This window comes from Ahaetulla prasina, chromosome 2 (assembly GCF_028640845.1).
Source record: "Ahaetulla prasina isolate Xishuangbanna chromosome 2, ASM2864084v1, whole genome shotgun sequence".
NCBI lineage: Eukaryota > Metazoa > Chordata > Lepidosauria > Squamata > Colubridae > Ahaetulla > Ahaetulla prasina.
Window position 1 is genome coordinate 277,911,591 of NC_080540.1, and position 19,939 is coordinate 277,931,529.

General features: G+C 40.1%; 1 protein-coding gene across 4 annotated transcripts in view; it reads left to right on the plus strand.

Moving 5' to 3' along the window:
* Positions 1 to 19,939, plus strand: part of DAB2 (DAB adaptor protein 2) — a 54,634-nt gene that overhangs the window by 17,948 nt on the left and 16,747 nt on the right. For 3 of the 4 annotated variants that reach the window (XM_058170288.1, XM_058170289.1, XM_058170292.1), the window contains exons 2-8: positions 11,553 to 11,754; positions 13,126 to 13,265; positions 14,111 to 14,209; positions 15,463 to 15,594; positions 17,391 to 17,474; positions 19,518 to 19,541; positions 19,706 to 19,753. In XM_058170288.1, coding sequence (XP_058026271.1) covers positions 11,652 to 11,754; positions 13,126 to 13,265; positions 14,111 to 14,209; positions 15,463 to 15,594; positions 17,391 to 17,474; positions 19,518 to 19,541; positions 19,706 to 19,753 — 630 coding nt within the window. In that variant the 5' untranslated portion in view covers positions 11,553 to 11,651. Of the gene's footprint in view, positions 1 to 11,552; positions 11,755 to 13,076; positions 13,266 to 14,110; positions 14,210 to 15,462; positions 15,595 to 17,390; positions 17,475 to 19,517; positions 19,542 to 19,705; positions 19,754 to 19,939 lie in introns of those variants that run through there. The other variant, XM_058170290.1, reaches the window with a different exon arrangement.

Consider the following 19,939-nt stretch of genomic DNA (forward strand, 5'->3'; position numbering starts at 1 on the left):
GAATCAGGGAAAACGTAAGAAAGGTTTCCCTAAAGCAATTCAGTTTGCAACTTTCCCTGAATGTATGTGGAAAAGTGGGAGAAGAAAATGAACATAATTCCTTTTGACTTGACAAAGTTAGGTACATATCCCAGCAGCCACCGGGTCTCCAGAATTGGCAAGGTAGGTTCTCCTAATAGTTAAAAAGAATAAGATCAAAATCAGTGAGTAAAAGCTTTTCCAGAGGACCTGCATTGGAAACCTGGCACCTGAAAATATTTGGCTGTTTTTCCTTCCCTCAGGGGTGAAAAGTTGTTTTCCATTGCTGGGGGTTTTTTTTCTGTCAGGGTTCCCTGGAAGTAAGAATCCACATAATAACAACATTTAGGTAGAGCAGTATATGTTTTCTTCAAGGGACAATTATGGTTGGGTTTTCATTTGTTGATTGTTTTTTTTGTTTTTAGGATGGTAGATAATAAAATTGAAGAAAAATGCCTTTATCCTCTGATAATGTCCATAGGTAGGTTTGTCTATTAGTAGTAGATTAGTATATACTAATCAGCGATGGGTTTCACATTACTACCAGTTCACTGTGCGCATGCTCGCTTTGTCCACACGTGCACCTGGTTCACGTATGCGCCTGTCTTCCACACATGCATTTTGCTCACGCGTGTGCCTTCCGTGCATGTACCCAGCCTCAAAAATGTGCCTAAATAGGATGGCATAGAGTCATGATTTCTACAACCAGTTCAGGCGAATCAGTCTATACCGGCTGAATACAATCTCTGATACTAATCATGAAAAGGGTCCATTCTCTCACCTTTGGGATTATAAAAGATCTAAAGAGCTCTTCAAGTAATTCCACAGCAACGTTCCCAAGTTGGTACTCAGGTTAGGAATTCTGGAAACTGTAATCCAATACATTTGAAGGACATAAGTTGACATATGCAAAATGTTTTGAGTTTGAAACATTCTAACCTGAAACAGAAGCTGAAATGGTTTTTCTAAGACTAGAGCAGAGTGTTTTGACCTTGAAATGTTTTGTACACCTCTAGGCATTAGGTCACTTGCTATTCAATAACTTCCATGCTTTTATTTTTTTTTAAAGTTGTCCTGATGTGCTAGAAAGTTTGAACATAAAGTCCTGGTATTGATTTGGAACTTCTGAGGCATCTGTTATAAGAAGCTTCAAGAGCTATCTCTTTCTGGAACTACCATTTCTTCATAGGGAATAGTTGGCTTGCAAAGTTATGTTTCCCCAAGTATTGAAGTTGTTCACAATCCATCTTTATGTCCATTCAGCTGCAACTTGCATCATACCTAGCTGCGTACCTGCCATGAATGGGGAGTTGCAATCCAACACATCTGGAGATATCAATGGAGATTCTTAGTCATCCAGATCATGGGTTGTCCCAAAGATGCTTTTTTCAAGAGGCAACTGGACTTTGGTTTTTTTTAAAAAAATATTTTGCTTCTTATCCAAGAAGCTTCTTCAACTCTGGGCTGGATGAGAAGGGAAACCTCTTCAAAGAAAAACAAGGAAGTCCAGTTGCCTCTTGAAAAAGCACCTTTAGGACACCTGGAAATAGTAGGTTTAAGAAGGTTGCTCTGATGAATAATTTTGAAGGAAAAATGTTCTGCTGTCTTGGTGAATGTACTATGGTATGTTAGTTGACTATAATGACTGAATAGAAAGTCCACATTAAAAGAAGATATTTTTAGTCTATATGTTGGTGTCCTATTGGCAGGATTGCTAAAGGCATCTGAAAGAGGCAGATGGAATTCTGGCTTGGATGCACCTTGACCCAACACTGGTCTTGTATTCTACTGGGATAGTGCCACTGCTTTATGCAGTTCAAAAGCATCCACTGCAGAGTAAATGATTGGGTGCCTTCCAAGTGTTATCCAGATCAGGGATCTCCAACCCTGGCAACTTTAAGACTTGTGGACTTCAACTCCCAGAATTCCTCAACCAGCAAAGAGTTGAAGTCCACAAGTCTTAAAGTTGCCAATGTTGGAGACCCCCTGATCTAGATTACAACTGTGGTGAATCCACCAAATACAACAAGTGTTTGAGGTTATGGAAATGTTTACCCAAAATCTTTGATGGACTGCCCTTTGGCTTTGTGTCCTGGCTGAAAGCTTTCCAATGTTCTGAGAGGAATCTTTTTTCAGCTGTAGCTGGAGATGCCAAAATTTAACCTGAGACAACCTTCTTCAGGCGAAGCACCTGTTGTGGCTCTTCTCCTAAAATACTGGGAGTTTCCTTAAGCTGGTTGTTCTCTGAATGAACTATCTGACACCCCCATATAATTAGCATGCCCATTATTGTATTAAGTGTTTCTGTAAATTATTGCTCTTTTTTTAAAAACAACAACAAACTAAAACCTACATCCACCGTTGCTCAACTATCAATTAGGCTTGATTTATTCCTTCATCTGTATGGAACCAAGTTTGGCTTCTTTGTAATAGGAGAATTTTGTTCTTCCACTTTTCTGATGTACCTTGGAAAACATTTCCTGTTAGAACTATAAATGTGACTTTTTTGAGTTTGTAAGACTTTTATCACAGCATTGGAAGAAAATATCCATCTGGTTCAGTTTCAAACTGGGAGAAAGATACTGGAAACATGGAGGCTGATTGGAAAGATGGTTTATTAATGAAGCAGAACCACATGTGATTCTGGACAGCTGACAAAATGGAGTTGAGAGTGGGTGGCTTTTATACCTTCTCTGGGATTTTCCTGTTCCTGTGCAAGAACATATATTCTATTGGCTGCTGTCAGACTCTCATGGGGCCATGTAGGGATTATGTAGGGGCCATAGCTGGCTCTATAGGCAAAGTACAAATCCTAGGAATTTGTCTGAGCTAAATTTGGTTGAAGTGTGGGAGGGTGATACAATGACTGAAATACCCTTAGGACATGGGTGTGAAACTCACGTCACAGCAGCATCATGTGACGTATCAGGACTTTTTCCCCCTTGGCTAAACCAGGCGTGGGCGTGGCCAGCACGTGACACAGGCCGGGAGTTTGACAGCCCTGCCTTAGGAGATTGTGCAATGTAGTGAGCTCTCTGTCTTCTGCTAAATGGTAGTGGGCTAATTTTATTATGTCCTGAAGGCTCATGTCCTGTTCTTAATCCCATCATGCTGGAGCTGAAGGTCTTTTGTTTTGTAGATAGGCTGGCCCAGTCTTTCTTAATGGGCACAAAATATCTGCTATGGGGGGGGGCTATTAAGAGTGAGTCTGCTTCCTGCCTCTAGAAAAAACATGTTTCTCCATTTATTAATTAATATTCTGCCTTTTTAATATTCCTCAAAATACTTCATTCTTCTTGGACAGGGGTCCTCAAACCTGGCAGCTTTAAGACTTGTGGACTTCAACTCCAGCAGAGCTGGCTGGAGAATTCTGGGAGTTGAAGTCCACAAGTCTTAAAGCTGCCAAGTTTGAAGACCTCTGTTTTAGGAGGAGCGGTGGCTTCCCGCAACAGTCTCATACAAAACGCATGTTTTCTAAGCCTTATTATTGAAAACAAAAGTGTTACAATAGCTGCACTGTCCTCACACATTTATCTTGAGGTAATTACTGTTTTATGTATGTCCATTGCCTGTTTCTTTCTATGCTGGTAGTTATATCTAATAGGGCAAGGTATTTTTTTTTTCTGTTGGATTATGGAATACTTGAAATGTTCCAGTGGAAAGCTTCAAACGGGGCTGTACGGGTAGTCCTCAACTTGAGCCCAAAATTTATGTTGCAAAGTGAGAAATTTGTTAAGTGAGTTTTGCTCTATTTTACAACTTTTCTTGCCCCGTTTGTTAAGTTAATCACTGCATTTCTTAAATTAGTAACATGGTTGTTAAGTGAATCTGGCTTCCCCATTTGCTTGTCAGAAGTTCGCAAAAGGGGATCACGCGACAGTGGGACATTGCAGCTGTCATAAATGTGAGTCAATTGTCAAGCATAGAAATATAAATCATGTGACCATGGGGATGCTGCAATGGTCATAAGTGTGAAAAATGGTCAGAAGTCACATTTTTCAGGGCCGTTGTAACTTTGCATGGTCACTTAGTGAAATGTTTTAAGTCGAGGACTACCTGTATTGATCTAAGTTCATTGGAAACGTATCTTTGTGAATGTCCTTTCTGGAAAGGCTTTAGTTATGATGTAACACAAGCTTTCCCATTCTCCTAAGACATCTTCAGGGCGTGAGGTCGAGGAAGGCTTTTTTAAGAATTGTTATTACCCAAAAAAGCATTTTTCTAAAGTATAGTTGTGTTTTTTTATTAACATAGAACAGTGCAGGAGAGAAATAGTGCAACGTTTAACGGGTGTATATTTCAGAAACATCTTTAAATACTATTGATGAACCTTGGTCACAACCTGAAAGCTATGTGCTTATATTTTAGAAACAGTAGTTCTTACTGAAGTATTCTGAGATTGAATGTGAGTAGTTTACAAAGAGAAAGGTTTGTAATGGAAGTTAAACCTAGCTGGTACCTAAGGATAAGATAAAGGAAAAAGTTCCCCTTGCACATATGTGCCATTCGTTCCCGACTCTAGGGGGCGGTGCTCATCTCCATTTCAAAGCCGAAGAGCCAGCGCTGTCCGAAGATGTCTCCGTGGCCATGTGGCCAGCATGACTAAACCCCAAATGAGCACAGAACGCTGTTACCTTCCCACTAAAGGTGGTCCCTATTTTTCTATTTGCATTTTTTACGTGCTTTCGAACTGCTAGGTTGACAGAAGCTGGGACAAGTAACGGGAGCTCACCCCGTTACATGCCAGCACCAGGGATTCGAACCACTGAACTGCCGACCTTTCGATCGACAAGCTCAGCATCTTAGCCACTGAGCCACCGCATCCCTAAGGATAGAAGGCTTCAATATCATTTGAGTCCTCAGTAAGGATTTTCAAATCGGCTACGCAAGGAGAGCTTCCTCTTTTTGCTGATGCTGCTTGAAATAGTGAATGAGCTGGAATTCAGGAGCAAAAGTCTTTCTTAGCTGAAGAGCATGGCAGGATCAAAGGAAGGAATCATGGGGACTAAAATATTAACTGGTTAAGGCTGCAACCTTTGTACTCCAAAAACCCATGTCAGCATTCCAGTACTTTCAGCTGACAGATAAAATACAAGCAGGGAAGAAGACATGGTTCAGTCTTGAGTTGAGCAGGGATTCTCTTGCAAACACTTTTCTGTTCCAGTAAAGGAGAATACAGTATTTGCAACTCAGGGTTGAAATGAGGCATCCTAGGTAGTTTCTGAGCTTGGTTGTTTTCTTGCAGATATTCTTGTGAGCATTGACAATGTTGCCTAGTTTGGGTAACAAAACATTTGCAAGAAAGCTAAGCTGAGAGAGCATGAAGGACCCCTCACATGTCTGCTCCTTGCTAAAAGTGCAGTAGGGGGACACATGGATGCCAGTAGGACAAATGCTTGTATACCTCTAAACAAGAACACGAATCTGCAAACCTGGCTATGTTCCCCTGCCTGAGGCGCTGAATGTGCTAAGGGCCATGTTTCCTGGCTGTATTATTAACTCATCAAATATCTTGCCCCCATGTGTATTTAATTTGGATGTCTTTAGTGTATTGTTTTAAAATGTTTTTAGTCTTTTTCATTGTAATTGGTTTTCTGAATTGTAAGCTGCTCGAAATCATTGGGTGGCTATAGAAGTTGAATAAATAACACAATTTTGCAATAACTAAATGAAATGTTCTAACGTGAAGACTGTGCCCCGATGCCCATTCCTCTGTAGGATGCTGACTACATATTAATTGATCATGAGCCTTTTCAAATCCTATATTCCATTTATCTTTATATTAGTTATAAATGACCTTTTAAACCAAAGACTTCTGGAAAATAGATGCAGGAGCTCCCTATCATATATGTATTAATTTATTAGGGCCAAATGTTGCTTCGTTCCATTATTCTGTAGAAATAATGAAATGAATCTTTCTCATGAGAAGAACTGGAATATGGAAGGTAACAGCACAGAGCTCGCCTTGGCCAAATTGAAAAGAAAACTGGGGGGGTCACCTTATGAGGAAGACCAGGTCAGAAAACTGATTCCACAAGAAAACTAGTGTGATGGAAGAGACGACACAGCTCTTTCAGTAACAACAGCTCTTTATTAGTAGACTAGTACAACCCAACAGAAGGCTAGTCTGGCAGTGTCCTCTTTTATAGAGGGCTGCCAGACGGCTTAACCAATGAGCTTTAAGTATTTCCCCGCCTTTTTGGAGGACCTGAGTGAAAGCTATAGCTCACTTCTTATATGATACATAACAACTAGGGCTAGACTTTATTCAGTGGCTGAGACGTTGAGCTTGTCGATTGAAAGGTTGGCAGTTCAGTGGTTCGAATCCCTAGTGCCACATAATGGGGTGAGTTCCCGTTACTTGTCCCAGCTTCTCCCAACCTAGCAGTTCGAAAGCACCTAAAAAATGCAAGTAGAAAAATAGGAACCACCTTCGGTGGGAAGGTGACAGTGTTCATGTGCCTTTGGCGTTTAGTCATGCCGACCACATTACCATGGAGACGTCTCTGGACAGCGCTGGCTCGTCGGCTTTGAAATGAGTGAGGCAGGATACAATATTATAGTTTCCAGAGATTAATATTTAAGACTGTTCAGAATTCCAGTGGCTGTGACAATTCTACCCCCATCCTAAATACTTTGAAATCCAAATCAAACTTGACTAGAAAAAGCAGGTCCATTAAGAACATTTGGTTACTTCTGAGACTTTAACTAATATTTTCAACAGGCTGAGTTTAGTATTTCATAATATTGCATAGCTTGTGACAATAACCTTCCAGATTCTATGGCTACGCACATCCTGAGATTATAACCCATTCAAGATATTCAACAGTCCTTATATTATTTCAAGATGCTTGTCAAAGGAAAGACTTTTAGTCAAGCAATTATTGTGGCATAATCAGTGTGCAGATGATCATTTCTTTTTGGAAGTGACATAGGCTTCCGTGTACCATTCAACACTATATGGGTCTACTTGTTTTATTGAAGCACCTTGAATTCAAAGTGAGAAAGCGTCACTTAACCTACCAAAGTTAATGTTCTGGAGAGCCATGTTTAAATTATGACTTATACTGTTTGGCAATAATGCAAGTTATCATTTTGAAAGTAGCAGGTTGGGAAAGGCTGGTTTGATAGGAATAAAGGAGATGATTCTGCAACTGACTATTCTATTTTAGCCTCATTGGAAAAGTAGAAAGATTTAGTGGATTCTCAAAGGTAGAAAGATATGGCCAGGATGATGCCATCTGTGGGTTTTGGATTTAGTGGTTCAGTTGTGGCTACTGCTTAGGGCAAATTTCAGGATCCCATATGACCATCTAGATCAGGGGTGTCAAACTTACAGCCCATGGGCCAAATGTGTCACATGCTGGCCATGCCCACCCCCGGTTTAGCGAAGGGGGGAAAAGTTGTGATAGGTCATGTGACAACGACATGATGCGTGTTTGACACCATTGATCTAGAGCAGGGGTCTCCAACCTTGACAACTTTAAGCTTGGAGGACTTCAACTCCCAGATTCCCCCAGCAAGCTGGCTGGGGAATTCTAGGAGTTGAAGTCCTCCAGGCTTAAAGTTGCCAAGGTTGGAGATCCCTGATCTAGAGAATGATAAAGATCAGGCAGCCATCACCTAATCTGGCATTCAGAATCAACATCTGAGCTGTTGGCAGGAGTTACTGGGTTGACATTACTTGCTATAGCATTACTTTCATAGACAACGGAACGTATTAGGTCTCAAGGATGATTTTAAAAAAAACATTTTAATGTACAACTATGTTTTTCTAAAACTGCATGGTGCATACTCCGAGAGATCATTTAGCCTAAGGTCTGAATTTACCTTGGTGCTCTGCAGTTTGGATTATAGCTCCCAAGAAACTATTCTCATGAAGCCAAGCCACATTGCTTGATGAGGGTGATGAGAGTTGAAATGTACAGTATCTAGCAGGCTTCAGCCAAAAAATGTCAATAGCATTTCATATTTTGGTTTGATCGATGGATTGCTCTGAAAGTCATAAAGTGAATGGGGGCGATCTTGGCTTCCTCGATAGCCCATCCATCTTTCCTATGTGAGCCAGTTCCCTTCAGACCACACGTGGGATATGAGATCTGTGTCAAGTATGCGAGAAGTTCTGATACAGTTTGCTATCTTAGTCCCATGCCAGAAAATCTTTATTTTTATTATTCCTCTGGATGCAATAATTGCTGATGGAAAAGCAATTGAAATATTTTGATAAATTTTTAACAGATGAGGTAGGGTTTCTGGCACTTCACTTCATTATGATGCAAGTTATGTATACATGTATAAGACTGTCTAGTACAGTTTTTCTCAAACTTGGCAGGTTGAAAATGTGTGGGCTTTAACTCCCAAAATTCTCTAACAAGCATGACTGGCTAGGGAATTCTGGGAGTTGAATTATACACATCTTCAAATTGTCACGGTTGAGAAACACTGGTCTAGTCACTATTTCATCACTAGTTGGCAGTCTGATGTTCATATTCCAGTTTGTCCCAAAGGAAGGTATCATAATGAAACACGATTTATATTGATATTGATTGTTTCCTAGTATGATTTGATTGCTTATTGTACCATATGACTGTAACTGGGTATTGTGCCTTGTGATTCTTGACAAATGTATCTTGTCCTTTTATGTACACTGAGAGCATATGCACCAAAGACAAATTCCTTGTGTGTCCAATTACATTTGGCAAATAAATAATAATCCTTCTCCTTCTCCTTCTCCTCCTCCTCCTCCTTTGTCTGAGGTAAATTTTTCAGACCAAGAAGCAAGGAGAACCAGAGAAACTGTAGAATGATGGGAGATTTATTATTATCATCATTATTTTTAAACTACTGTATGCAGCCTTTCTGAACAAAGCTATCCCTCCTGGTAGCTTGCAGCATCTTAAAGTTACAATTCAAATATTAAGTTTTCATTGAAAACCTGCAACATGCTTCTGTAGCCAAATGAAGTTAATTAAATTTTTTGGGAGAAAAATTTAAAATGTATACACACACATCTCCTGAACATAAAATAGTGCCATTAGTCACTTTGTAACATCAGAGTAAACTCATAAATATTGTACTTAAAGCTACAGAAACAGGCTTTTTAAAAAAAGGGAAGACAGTATTTAAAATATTAGACATAATTAGACATAATTAGACATAAAATATTACATAATCTTAGCTGTTCACCATGATGCAGGAACAAATGGAATTTAAATAGGAGTAGGACACATCTCTAGAGGGATGCGGTGGCTCAGAGGCTAAGACGCTGAGCTTGTCGATCAAAAGGTTGGCAGTTCAGCGGTTCGAATTCCTAGTGCCGCATAACGGGGTGAGCTCCCATTACTTGTCCCAGCTTCTGCCAACCTAGCAGTTTGAAAACACGTAAAAAATGCAAGTAGAAAAAATAGGGACCTTTGATGAGAAGGTAACAGCGTTCCGTGTGCCTTTGGTTTTAGTCATGCCGGCCACATGACCACAGAGACGTCTTCAGACAGTGCTGGCTCTTCGGCTTTAAAACAGAGATGAGCACCGCCCCCTAGAATCAGGAACGACTGGCACATATGTGCAAGGGGAACCTTTACCTTTGCCTAGGACACATCTCTAAATGTGTATTTCCACTAAGAGAGATGACAGAGACTTTGATTAGATCTTGCAATGATGAATTTAGAGCAACCTTTTGAAGAAAAGGAAAAAAGTCCTGTTCGTTTCCAGTGTGAGTACTTACCCGGACCTATTTAAATCCAAATTGAATCAAATCCATTAAACTTTTAATCTTATCAAGTTTAAGAATTATTCTAACATCAAGGAGCTGATTATTTAGTTTATCAATGAATTTGTAATTGAATGATACCAAGATCCTTCTGTTTTTTTAATTGTTACTATCAGGGAGTTGCAGGATAGAAGCTTTTTAACACCATTGTAATTATTATGGGAGTATCTGACCTTGTCTGAGATTAGAAATTAAGTAGCGTGGTTGTTTTTTATCTGTACATGGATGGAAAGTCATCAAAATGTCAAGGCTGTAGGCAATACTGGAACAAAAAACACTAGAAAAAGGCAACGGCCAATCAATTATATACTGTTGTGAAGACAACTGAGGTCCCATGAAATCGCCATCAAATTCAGTTCAGAAGACAAATTATTTTTCCATGTCAAAAAAATATATCTAGCATTCAGAGTCATATTTAATGAGACCTAGAACTAGAAGAATCAACTGACAGACTGAAGTGAGATGGACAAATATTGTATCTTGATATAAAGCAGCTTTTATAGCTTTCTGGTTTTTTGGAGCTCCGTGTTCGAAATTAGAACATGGATCCAGAAAATCTACCACAGAGCTTGTTGAGAGTGAATCTGAATCTGGATTTTCTTTACCACTGATTCTGGGGGACAGTTGAGCTGCATTGTTTTGGAGTAGACAAGTTTTCTGCTCCATATCTTGCCATACTTGAAAGGGCTGAGTCCTTTGCTGGTTGGGGAGCTTTTGCCAGTTGCTTGTCCATATGTCCATATGATAAGAATATCAAGAGGCCGCTGAGCTTTTTAAAAACTATTGGAAAATGGAAGAGACCTAAGTCATCCATTTTAGTTTATGGCCTCATCTGTCTTTGGACCAGATCCGATTCATTTTTCTGTTGACTTTTAATGAGAGACACCGAGAGTGAGAGAAAAATCAAAATTGTATTTGCACAGCATTGGAAAAGTGGAGAGATTGCTGTTGATGAGAAGGTGATAAGGAAAATATTAGAATGTGCAGAAATGAACATACTAACATTAGCAATTAAGGAGAAAGAACAAATTGAATATTATGTGATATGGGACATATTTTATCAATGGCTGGAGAATAAAAAAGGAGTTTGGAAGTGAAGAAGATTAAAGAGAAAGTAAAAATATATTAATAATAATAATATCAGAGTTGGAAGAACCTTGGAGGTCTTCTAGTCCAACCCCCTGCCCAGGCTGGAAACCCTACACCATTTCAGACAAATGGCTATCCAACATTTTCTTAAAAACTTCCAGTGTTGGAGCATTTACAACTTCTGCAGGCAAGTTGTTCCACTGATTAATTGTTCTTACTGTCAGGAAATTTGTCCTTAGTTCTAAGTTGCTTCTCTCCTTGATTAGTTTCCACCCATTGCTTCTTGTTCAGGTGCTTTGGAGAATAGTTTGACTCCCTCTTCTTTGTGGCAGCCCCTGAGATATTGGAAGACTGCTATCATGTCACCCCTAGTCCTTCTTTTCATTAAACTAGACATACCCAGTTTCCGCAACTGTTCTTCATATGTTTTAGCCTCCAGTCCCCTAATCATCTTTGCTGCTATTCTCTGCACTCTTTCTAGAGTCTCAACATCTTTTTACATCGTAAAAAATGTTATGTGAATGTGAATGAGATAGAAAATGGTGAATGATGTTGCACAGAGATGTTTGTAACCAGACGACACACTGCAGATGGACAGATGGAATGTTTAAGTTTGTAACTGAAAAATAAAAAAAACTTTTATATGAAATAAATCAATTCATTTTCTTTTCTGAAGGTCAGAGTGGTATGCTTGTCCTCTGAGGACCAGGAACTGGAGATCAGTTTTATTATTAAGCCCGGTCTTTGTCTTTGGAATTGAAGCTGGCCTCTCACCATGTCAAGTGAAGCAGAAACAGTCAGTGTCAACAGTCAACAGCCAACTGCCCAGCAGCAAACACCACTCAAACCACAGCCTTCCAAAAAAGAGAAAAAGAAAGGTAAGGTGTAAAAGTGAATCAGAAGGCATATCATTTCTGAAACCATCTGGAAAAGACTTGAGGAAGCAGCCTGGTGCAGATCAAAATAGGATGGAGGGCCTGGTTTCAGTCCGGTTTGAATCAGACCGTACTCATAATTTGGTGCTTGGGATTGTCCAGTTGATGAGATATATATACTTCTCTGATGAATAAAATGCATGAAGGTATCTGTGAGTAAATAGAAAATGGGAAAGCAAATAGTAGGAGGAATCCTTTGCCAGGGGATGTTTGTAGGAGAGGAACATACGTGAAAGTTACTACAAAGTTCATGCCACATGTATGTTAACCAAATGCAAACTGATGCAAGAACAGAAAACATACTCTGGAAAACGCAATGATAAAATGAAAAGCAAACAAGAAACAATAGGACAGGAATGGTAGGCACGCTTGTGCTCTTATGCACGTCCCTTACAGACCTCTTAGGAATGGGGAGAGGTCAATAGTAGACAGTTTTTGGTTAAAGCTTTGGGGATTTTGGAAGAGACCACAGAGTCAGGTAGTGTATTCCAAGCATTAACAACTCTGTTACGGAAGTCATATTTTCTGCAATCAAGATTGGAGCGGTTCACATTAAGCTTAAATCTATTGTGTGCTCGTGTGTTGTTGCTATGGAAGCTGAAGTAGTCTTCAACAGGAAGCACATTGTAATAGATGATTCTATGAGTTAAACTTAGGTCATGTCGAAGGCGGCGGAGTTCTAAGTTTTCTAAACCCAGGATTTCAAGTCTGGTGGCATAAGGTATTTTGTTGTATTCAGAGGAATGGATGAATAGATTTGAAATGAATAGATTATAACAAATGAATATATTTGGTTGGTACAGTGGTCCAGTTTGCGGTAAATCTTGAACCTGATGCTTATGAATCTTTAATATATTTTATAGGGTACAAAAATATACTCTAGTCTCTTGAATATCCATCTATCCTTTTTACTTTCTGTTATTACGAATTAAAAATAAACTAATTGGAATCTTGCATTGGACTGCCATCTTATGGTCTTGTCGTACATAGCAGAATCCTTTGACTTTAAAAAGTGGTCAGCCAACCTTGGCTCTTCCAACTTTTATGTGTATGTAACCTTCTGTTCAGAGAATTGACCCTTGGCGCTCCTCTATACACAATTATAGCTCAAATATATTTATGGCTAGTGCAACAGGAAAGCATTACTAACATGCTGAATGTCTGCTCGTTGCATCCAGAAGAAGAGCTAATAATTTATTAACTACAATACACCGATGAGGGGCGCTGGCTGTTATAAAATGCATACTGTACTCTGTTATCTGTAGCCACAGCAAGATTTCAGATGGGCTTACATGAATTAAACTGGCTTTTCAGGATTGGAAAAAACAGAGGAATTCCTTTTGGCCAGATTTCAAGGTGATGGGGTAAAGTACAAGGCCAAATTGATCGGTATTGATGATGTTCCAGAAGCAAGAGGAGACAAAATGAGCCAAGATTCAATGATGAAATTAAAGGTAGGTTTGAGTCATTCCTTGCAAGTTCAAGTCTTATTAAACCTATAGATAATGTCATCTACATAGATATGGATTTTTGTCTAAGAAGACCATCTCTAGCATTGGAAATGATAGATTGTAGGTCCTTGGTGGTCTCTGAGCTTGATTGTTTTATTGCAGGCATTTCATTACCCAACTAGGTAACACCATCAGTGCTCTGTTGGGGATGGTGACAATGGACAGGATGTGCTTGCAAATCTAGTTTTACCAGAATTTTGGAGCTATTTGTTATTGCATCCTGACACGGACTTAATTTGAAGATGGGCCAAATGTCATGTTTGTGACTTTTCCTACTGGAGAACTTGTGACTCCAGACATGGGTATCACTCTGTCTTCTGACTCAAGAGAAAAATATCTCGAATTACCACACAGGGGAAAAAAAGGAAAATTTGCTAGAACGAGTGTTCTGAATCTTGTATTCAGCTTTCTGGCTTTTCTTCATATTTTCCATCAGAAAGCTTTGTTTATTGGGCCAGGGGAAGTAAGGTTCAAGACCTGTACATTTTCCAATATAGGTCAAAAATGTTGATAATAGTTTGAAAAGTGACAGTTCATTATGCTGCATCCCAGTTCGACAGGACTGCAAAAATCAAGGGATGTTAAGCCAGGTGGTTTCTTAACTTTGTGGCTTCATTTTTCTTTGGTTGGAAGCACTAAAAGACCCAAATAATTTTTACTGCTCTTTTAAGGAAAAAAAAATGCAAAGTGAAGTGAACCAATTTCAATAATGACACTTTTTTACTTATTTTGATTGATTGATTGATTGATTGATTGATTGATATAATATGCTGGCTTTTGGTTACTAGGGAATGGCAGTTGCAGCCCGTTCCCAGGGACAGCACAAGCAGAAAGTGTGGGTGAATATTTCTCTTGCTGGAATCAAAATCATGGATGAAAAGACTGGGGTGAGTTCTATGTCCAATAGGGGAGTCCGGTTCTGTTTAGAGGCCTACCTGCTTGCTGAAACAAGGAAATACTAATTTTCATTCTAAATCTTTATTACTCTCAAGCACTGTGTCTAAACCAGAGATCTCCAACCTTGGCAACTTTAAGACTTGTGGACTTCAACTCCCAGAATTCCTCAGTCAGCTTTGGCAACCTTGGCAACTTTAAGACTTGTGGACTTCAACTCCTAGAATTCCTCAGCCACAAAGCTGGCTGAGGAGTTCTGGAAATTGAAGTCCACAAGTCTTAAAGTTGCCAAGGTTGCCAAAGCTGACTGAGGAATTCTGGGAGTTGAAGTCCACAAGTCTTAAAGTTGCCAAAGTTGGAGACCCCTTGGTCTAAACCGAAGCTGGAGTTCCTTCAATAAAATGAAATAGCCATGTTAGAATGGAGAAACTAATTATGCACCTGGATTAAGTATATCCTGTTCTTAACTTTAAAAAAATTACCTGCCTGCAAACTCTTGCTGCACGTTGTGAATTGCCATGTAAAATTGAGTTAGCTCTGATTTGCAAACAGCAAATGAAGAATTAACATTGAGGCACAACTCTTTTTAGGTCAAAGGACAAGCAACAGCTGTAATATCTTAAATAGCTATCTGACTTCTTGTCCTATATTCCTTGTTCTAAACTGAAACTTAACTTCTCTTATATCAAATACTTTTTACCCTCATAACAATATCTGGGGTTTCTGGTTCTATGATTGGCATATATGACTTATTCAGGAGAACGTAGATTTCTAGATCTCTGGTACTGGTAATTCAAACTACATGTTGGACTATAATGCAGTTCATTTGATTTTTGCTTAGGGTAATGTACAGACTCAGCCAAGCATGATTCAGTCAGCCAACTAAACTAAGGTTAAACATGATATGCGACTAAGTGTTTTATCTATCAGAGTAAAAAAATTGTTTTGTAATTATTGAACATCAGCTAAAGTGAACAAGAGTGGTAGCAGTCTTAATTAGAAAACAGGTTATCCTCTTTAAGAGGTAAGGACTTCAACTCCCAGAATTTCTCAGTCAGCCATGCTGGCTGAAGAATTCTGGGACTTGAAGTCCGTGTCTCTTAAATTGGCCCAGGTTGAGAAACACTGAGTTAAACAATTAAACGTGTTATGCAAACTTGTCAAATTGCTTATTCTGAGCTCTGGTTACTTTGACAAGGGATTATGCTATTCATGGTTATTTCTATGTTGCTTGGTTTGATTCTAGGTTATTGAACATGAGCATCCAGTCAACAAAATCTCTTTCATTGCTCGAGATGTGACAGACAACCGAGCCTTTGGCTATGTCTGTGGGGGAGAAGGGCAGCACCAGTTCTTTGCCATCAAAACATCACAACAAGTAAGAGGATAATAATGCAAGAATAATGATTGGCATAGAGGCTGCTGTCCCTTGCTGCCAATTGTCAATACAAGAAAGACAAATGTGACATTTCCCCCAGTCAAAAAAACCTGTCCATCTCTGGTTTAAAATAAATTCTGTGACTCAGCTCCAGGTTCTGCCTGAATGTGCTCTATCCATAAACGTTTGTGTTGTGGTCCACCAGCAACCTGCAGAGCTGGCAGCAGAGTCAGACAGTGAGGAGGTTGGGGAGGAACATGGGCCTGTCCTGGAGTCTGGGGAAGGCTCAGATGAGGGCTCTGCGTCAGAGGCAGAGAGGGGGCCAGGGCCATCTGGGAATTACGTGCTGCCTTCGGAGCCTCCAGAGTCAGAAATCAGTGAGGCAGAGGAACAGGGGGAGCCTGTTCCTAGTGCGCGCATGCGCAGAGCTGCCAGTAGGCAAGAACAGTTAAGGCAAAAGGGACGACTTGGGAGTAGGGCTTGAAGATGATTGGCCCCTCCCATAAGACATAAAGGAGGAGCAAAGGCACTTTGTTCGTTCTGGTCAGTTTAAATTCTGAAGCTCTGTTTTGACTCTGTGCTCCTTGTGGCCTTGCAAAGCTAACTGCCAGTTAGGTCTTTGGCAGCGTGTCAAGGGAGATAAAGATAGGTGCTTATCAGCCTTATCCCAAAGGACTGGGAAGGACTGCGACATACGTCTGTCGGACTCCTTACAAACTATTTGTGACTCATTACAGCCTGTGAATGAACATAATTCACAGCTGTTGAAATAAAAAGAGGGTTTTTGGGACTAATCATGTGCTTTTACTGTCTCAGGAAGCCTAGGTCAGAACAGTTCTTTGGATAATCATTGCTAATGCAATTCCTACAAGATTGATCTATTAATAATAATTTGTGGTCCTACCTACCGTATTTGGGGAGCCTTAGTTTTTGGGGAAGAAAATAAGAAAAAAACTGATTGGCAGTTGGATTGCCCTCCCGGAATACCTGGAATCAGCTATTCCCAGAGGTGAATTTTAGGAACAGGTTCCTTGGTTGTGAGCTCTGTACCTTGCTCATTTATTTATTTTTTGCTTTTTTTTCTGCCTCTGAAACTTTTTTCTGCCTCTGAAAGCCTCTGAAACAGAGCTTCAGAAAAAAAGCCTCTAAAGCTCTGTTTGGGAACTTCTTTTCTGAAGCTTCATTTCTGATGCTTTTTTCAGCCTCTGAAACCTCTGTTTGAGAAGCTGGGCGGGGCTACATTTGGAGTATAAGACACACCCAGATTTTCACCATCTTTTTGGTGGGGGGGAAATGACTCCAAAAAATACAGTATTTCATTCAGAGTGCACATGACATGCATAATGGAGCAACACTTGGGAAACAAGAGCTGTGTTTCATTCTGCTCAGAATTATAGCCCAGGTTCCTTATTCCTTAGACCTCCAGGAAAGATGATTCTAGAGCAGGGGTCTCCAACCTTGGTCCCTTTAAGACTTGTGGACTTCAACTCCCAGAGTTCCTCAGCCAGCAAAGCTGGCTGAGGGACTCTGGGAATTGAAGTCCACAAGTCTTAAAGAGACCAAGGTTGGAGACCCCTGTTCTAGAGAACTGTAGAATTCATTTAATATCTGGGATAATACACAATTCCTCTTAGTTCTCCAGGCCCGGAGTAATCTTTTCTCCTTGGATGGTGCTTAGCACAATCATTTATATTTCTCGAAACCATATATCTGCCATTTAACGAACTTGTAATTCAAGCCCTTGAATTGCCTGGTTTTTTTTAGAGAATGCATCTCACTTGGCTCTCTTTTCTTAGGCTGAACCTCTAGTTGTAGATCTGAAGGATCTCTTCCAAGTAATCTATAACATGAAGAAAAAAGAAGAGGACGATAAGAAGAAGGTAATGCTGCTTCATGGTAGACTCTGACAGATTTCAGGCTACATTATAATTGGATACAAAGCTGGAAAATGCTTCAGTTGATTCCCAAATGTTTGCTACATCTTGAACTTTTAACTAAATTATAGGGTTGTGTAGTATCTTCAAAGGGCCCCTTTGCTTGGATAAAAGTCTGAGCACGTTGATTGCACAGGATAAATGCTGTGGTGCTTTGCTCTTAATTGGTGGCCTGGACGTGGTGCTTCAATTGACAACAGTGGCTTTTGTCAACTGCAGTAGCAAGGGAGGGAAGGAGCTATGACTCTTCCAGTGCTCTCATTGGCTGCAGAGCCACAAAGCTGCATTTCATTGATTCAGCAGCCTGCCATTCGCACTTAGGAAAATGCTTTCCTTTTTCAAAAAACGAATGTCTACTGCTGGGCCAATATTGCTGCCAGTCTGGCTGGAGGGGTAATATGAGAGGCCTCTTTGATTGGAGAGCCCGAGAGTGCCCCTTTGTCCATGTCCAATAGCAACCATAGCTTGCTGGTAGAAAGCACACACGGTAACCAGATGTAGCCTTCAATTTTAAAACAGTTTATTTTATTTATTTTATTTTATTAGATTTTTATACCGCCCTTCTCCCGAAGGACTCAGGGCGGTGTACAGCCGAAATAAAATACAGAGTATATACAATTAAAAGAAATTAAAAGAAACTATTAATAAATGGCCGATAATTTAAAAATTTACAAATATTTAAAATCTCTAAAACCCCAATTTAAAATCAACTATTTATGCCAGTCCTGCTTGAGTGAATAAGTATGTTTTTAGCTCACGACGAAAGGTCCGAAGATCAGGCACTTGACGTAAGCCAGGGGGGAGTTCGTTCCAGAGCGTCGGTGCTCCCACAGAGAAGGCCCTACCCCTTGGAGCCGCCAGCCGACATTGTTTGGCGGACGGCACCCTGAGAAGGCCCTCTCTGTGAGAGCGTACGGGTCGATGGGAGGCATACGGTAACAGCAGGCGGTCCCGTAAGTACCCGGGTCCTAAGCCATGGAGCGCTTTAAAGGTGGTAACCAGGATCTTGAAGCGCACCCGAAAGACCACAGGAAGCCAGTGCAAACTACGGAGCAGTAGTGTTACGTGGGAGCCTCGAACGGCTCCCGTTACCACTCGCGCAGCTGCATTCTGGACTAACTGCAGCCTCCGGGTGCACCTCAAGGGCAGCCCCATGTAGAGAGCAAGTTGAAGATAATAGTGCTAATATTATATTGGATGGATGTTTATACCTAAACTCTGTTTAAATGAACAGTAACAATCACAAGCCAATATAAAACCAGTGCCAACAATAAAGGTAGTCCTCAACTTATGATCATAGCTGAGCCCAAAATTTATACTGCTAAGTGAGACATTTATTAAGTGAATTTTGTCCCATTTTATGACCTTTCTTGCCACAATTGTTAAGTGAATCACTGTAGTTGTTAATTTAGTAACACCGTTGTTAAGTGAATCCGGCTTTCCCATTGACTTTGCTTGTCAGAAGGTTGCAAAAGGGGATCACATGACACAGACACCGCAACAGTCATAAATGTGAGTCAATTCCCAAGCGTCCAAATTTTGTCCCATTTTATGACCTTTCTTGCCACAATTGTTAAGTGAATCACTGTAGTTGTTAATTTAGTAACACCGTTGTTAAGTGAATCCGGCTTTCCCATTGACTTTGCTTGTCAGAAGGTTGCAAAAGGGGATCACATGACACAGACACCGCAACAGTCATAAATGTGAGTCAATTCCCAAGCGTCCAAATTTTGATCAGAATGGGAATGCTGCAACGATCATAAGTTTGAAAAACAGTCATAAGTCACTTTTTTCAGTGCTGTTGTAACTTCGGTCACTAAATGAACTCTTGTAAGTCAAGGACTACCTGTATAATCAACTTGAAACACCAGGATACTGATTGGGGAATGCTGGGTGTTGAAGCCCACATGTTTTAGAGTTGCAAAGTTTGAGAAACACTGAACAACTTTTCTTGAATATTCCTGATGCAAGTTTTTTCTTCTATTTCAGAATGAAGAGGCCAGCAAAACTGAGGTAAGAAAGACGTGTCTTATGGGGCGAGTTATATATCGGAGATCATAGCAATTATATGCACCAAGACAAATTTCTTGTGTGTCCAATCACACTTGGCCAATAAAAATTCTATTCTATTCTAGCAATTGATTTCTTAAACCTGACTTAATTTTGTTTTCTTCCAGAATGGTAATGATGAAGCAACTACTGATCAAGTTGGCAAAATAAAGTTGGTATGTAGAACTTTCTAACTTGAAGAGCAGGTTAATAGACTTCTGAGTGGTGGATAAACCAGAAAAGGTTGCATTATTGCCACAAACTTTGACTGACCTGATATAGCTAGTTTGTCTCATAGCTTAATGCAACAACAGCTTGGTTTTTTTCCAGCATTCCTGTGTCTGCTTTTGTTTGGACTTGAG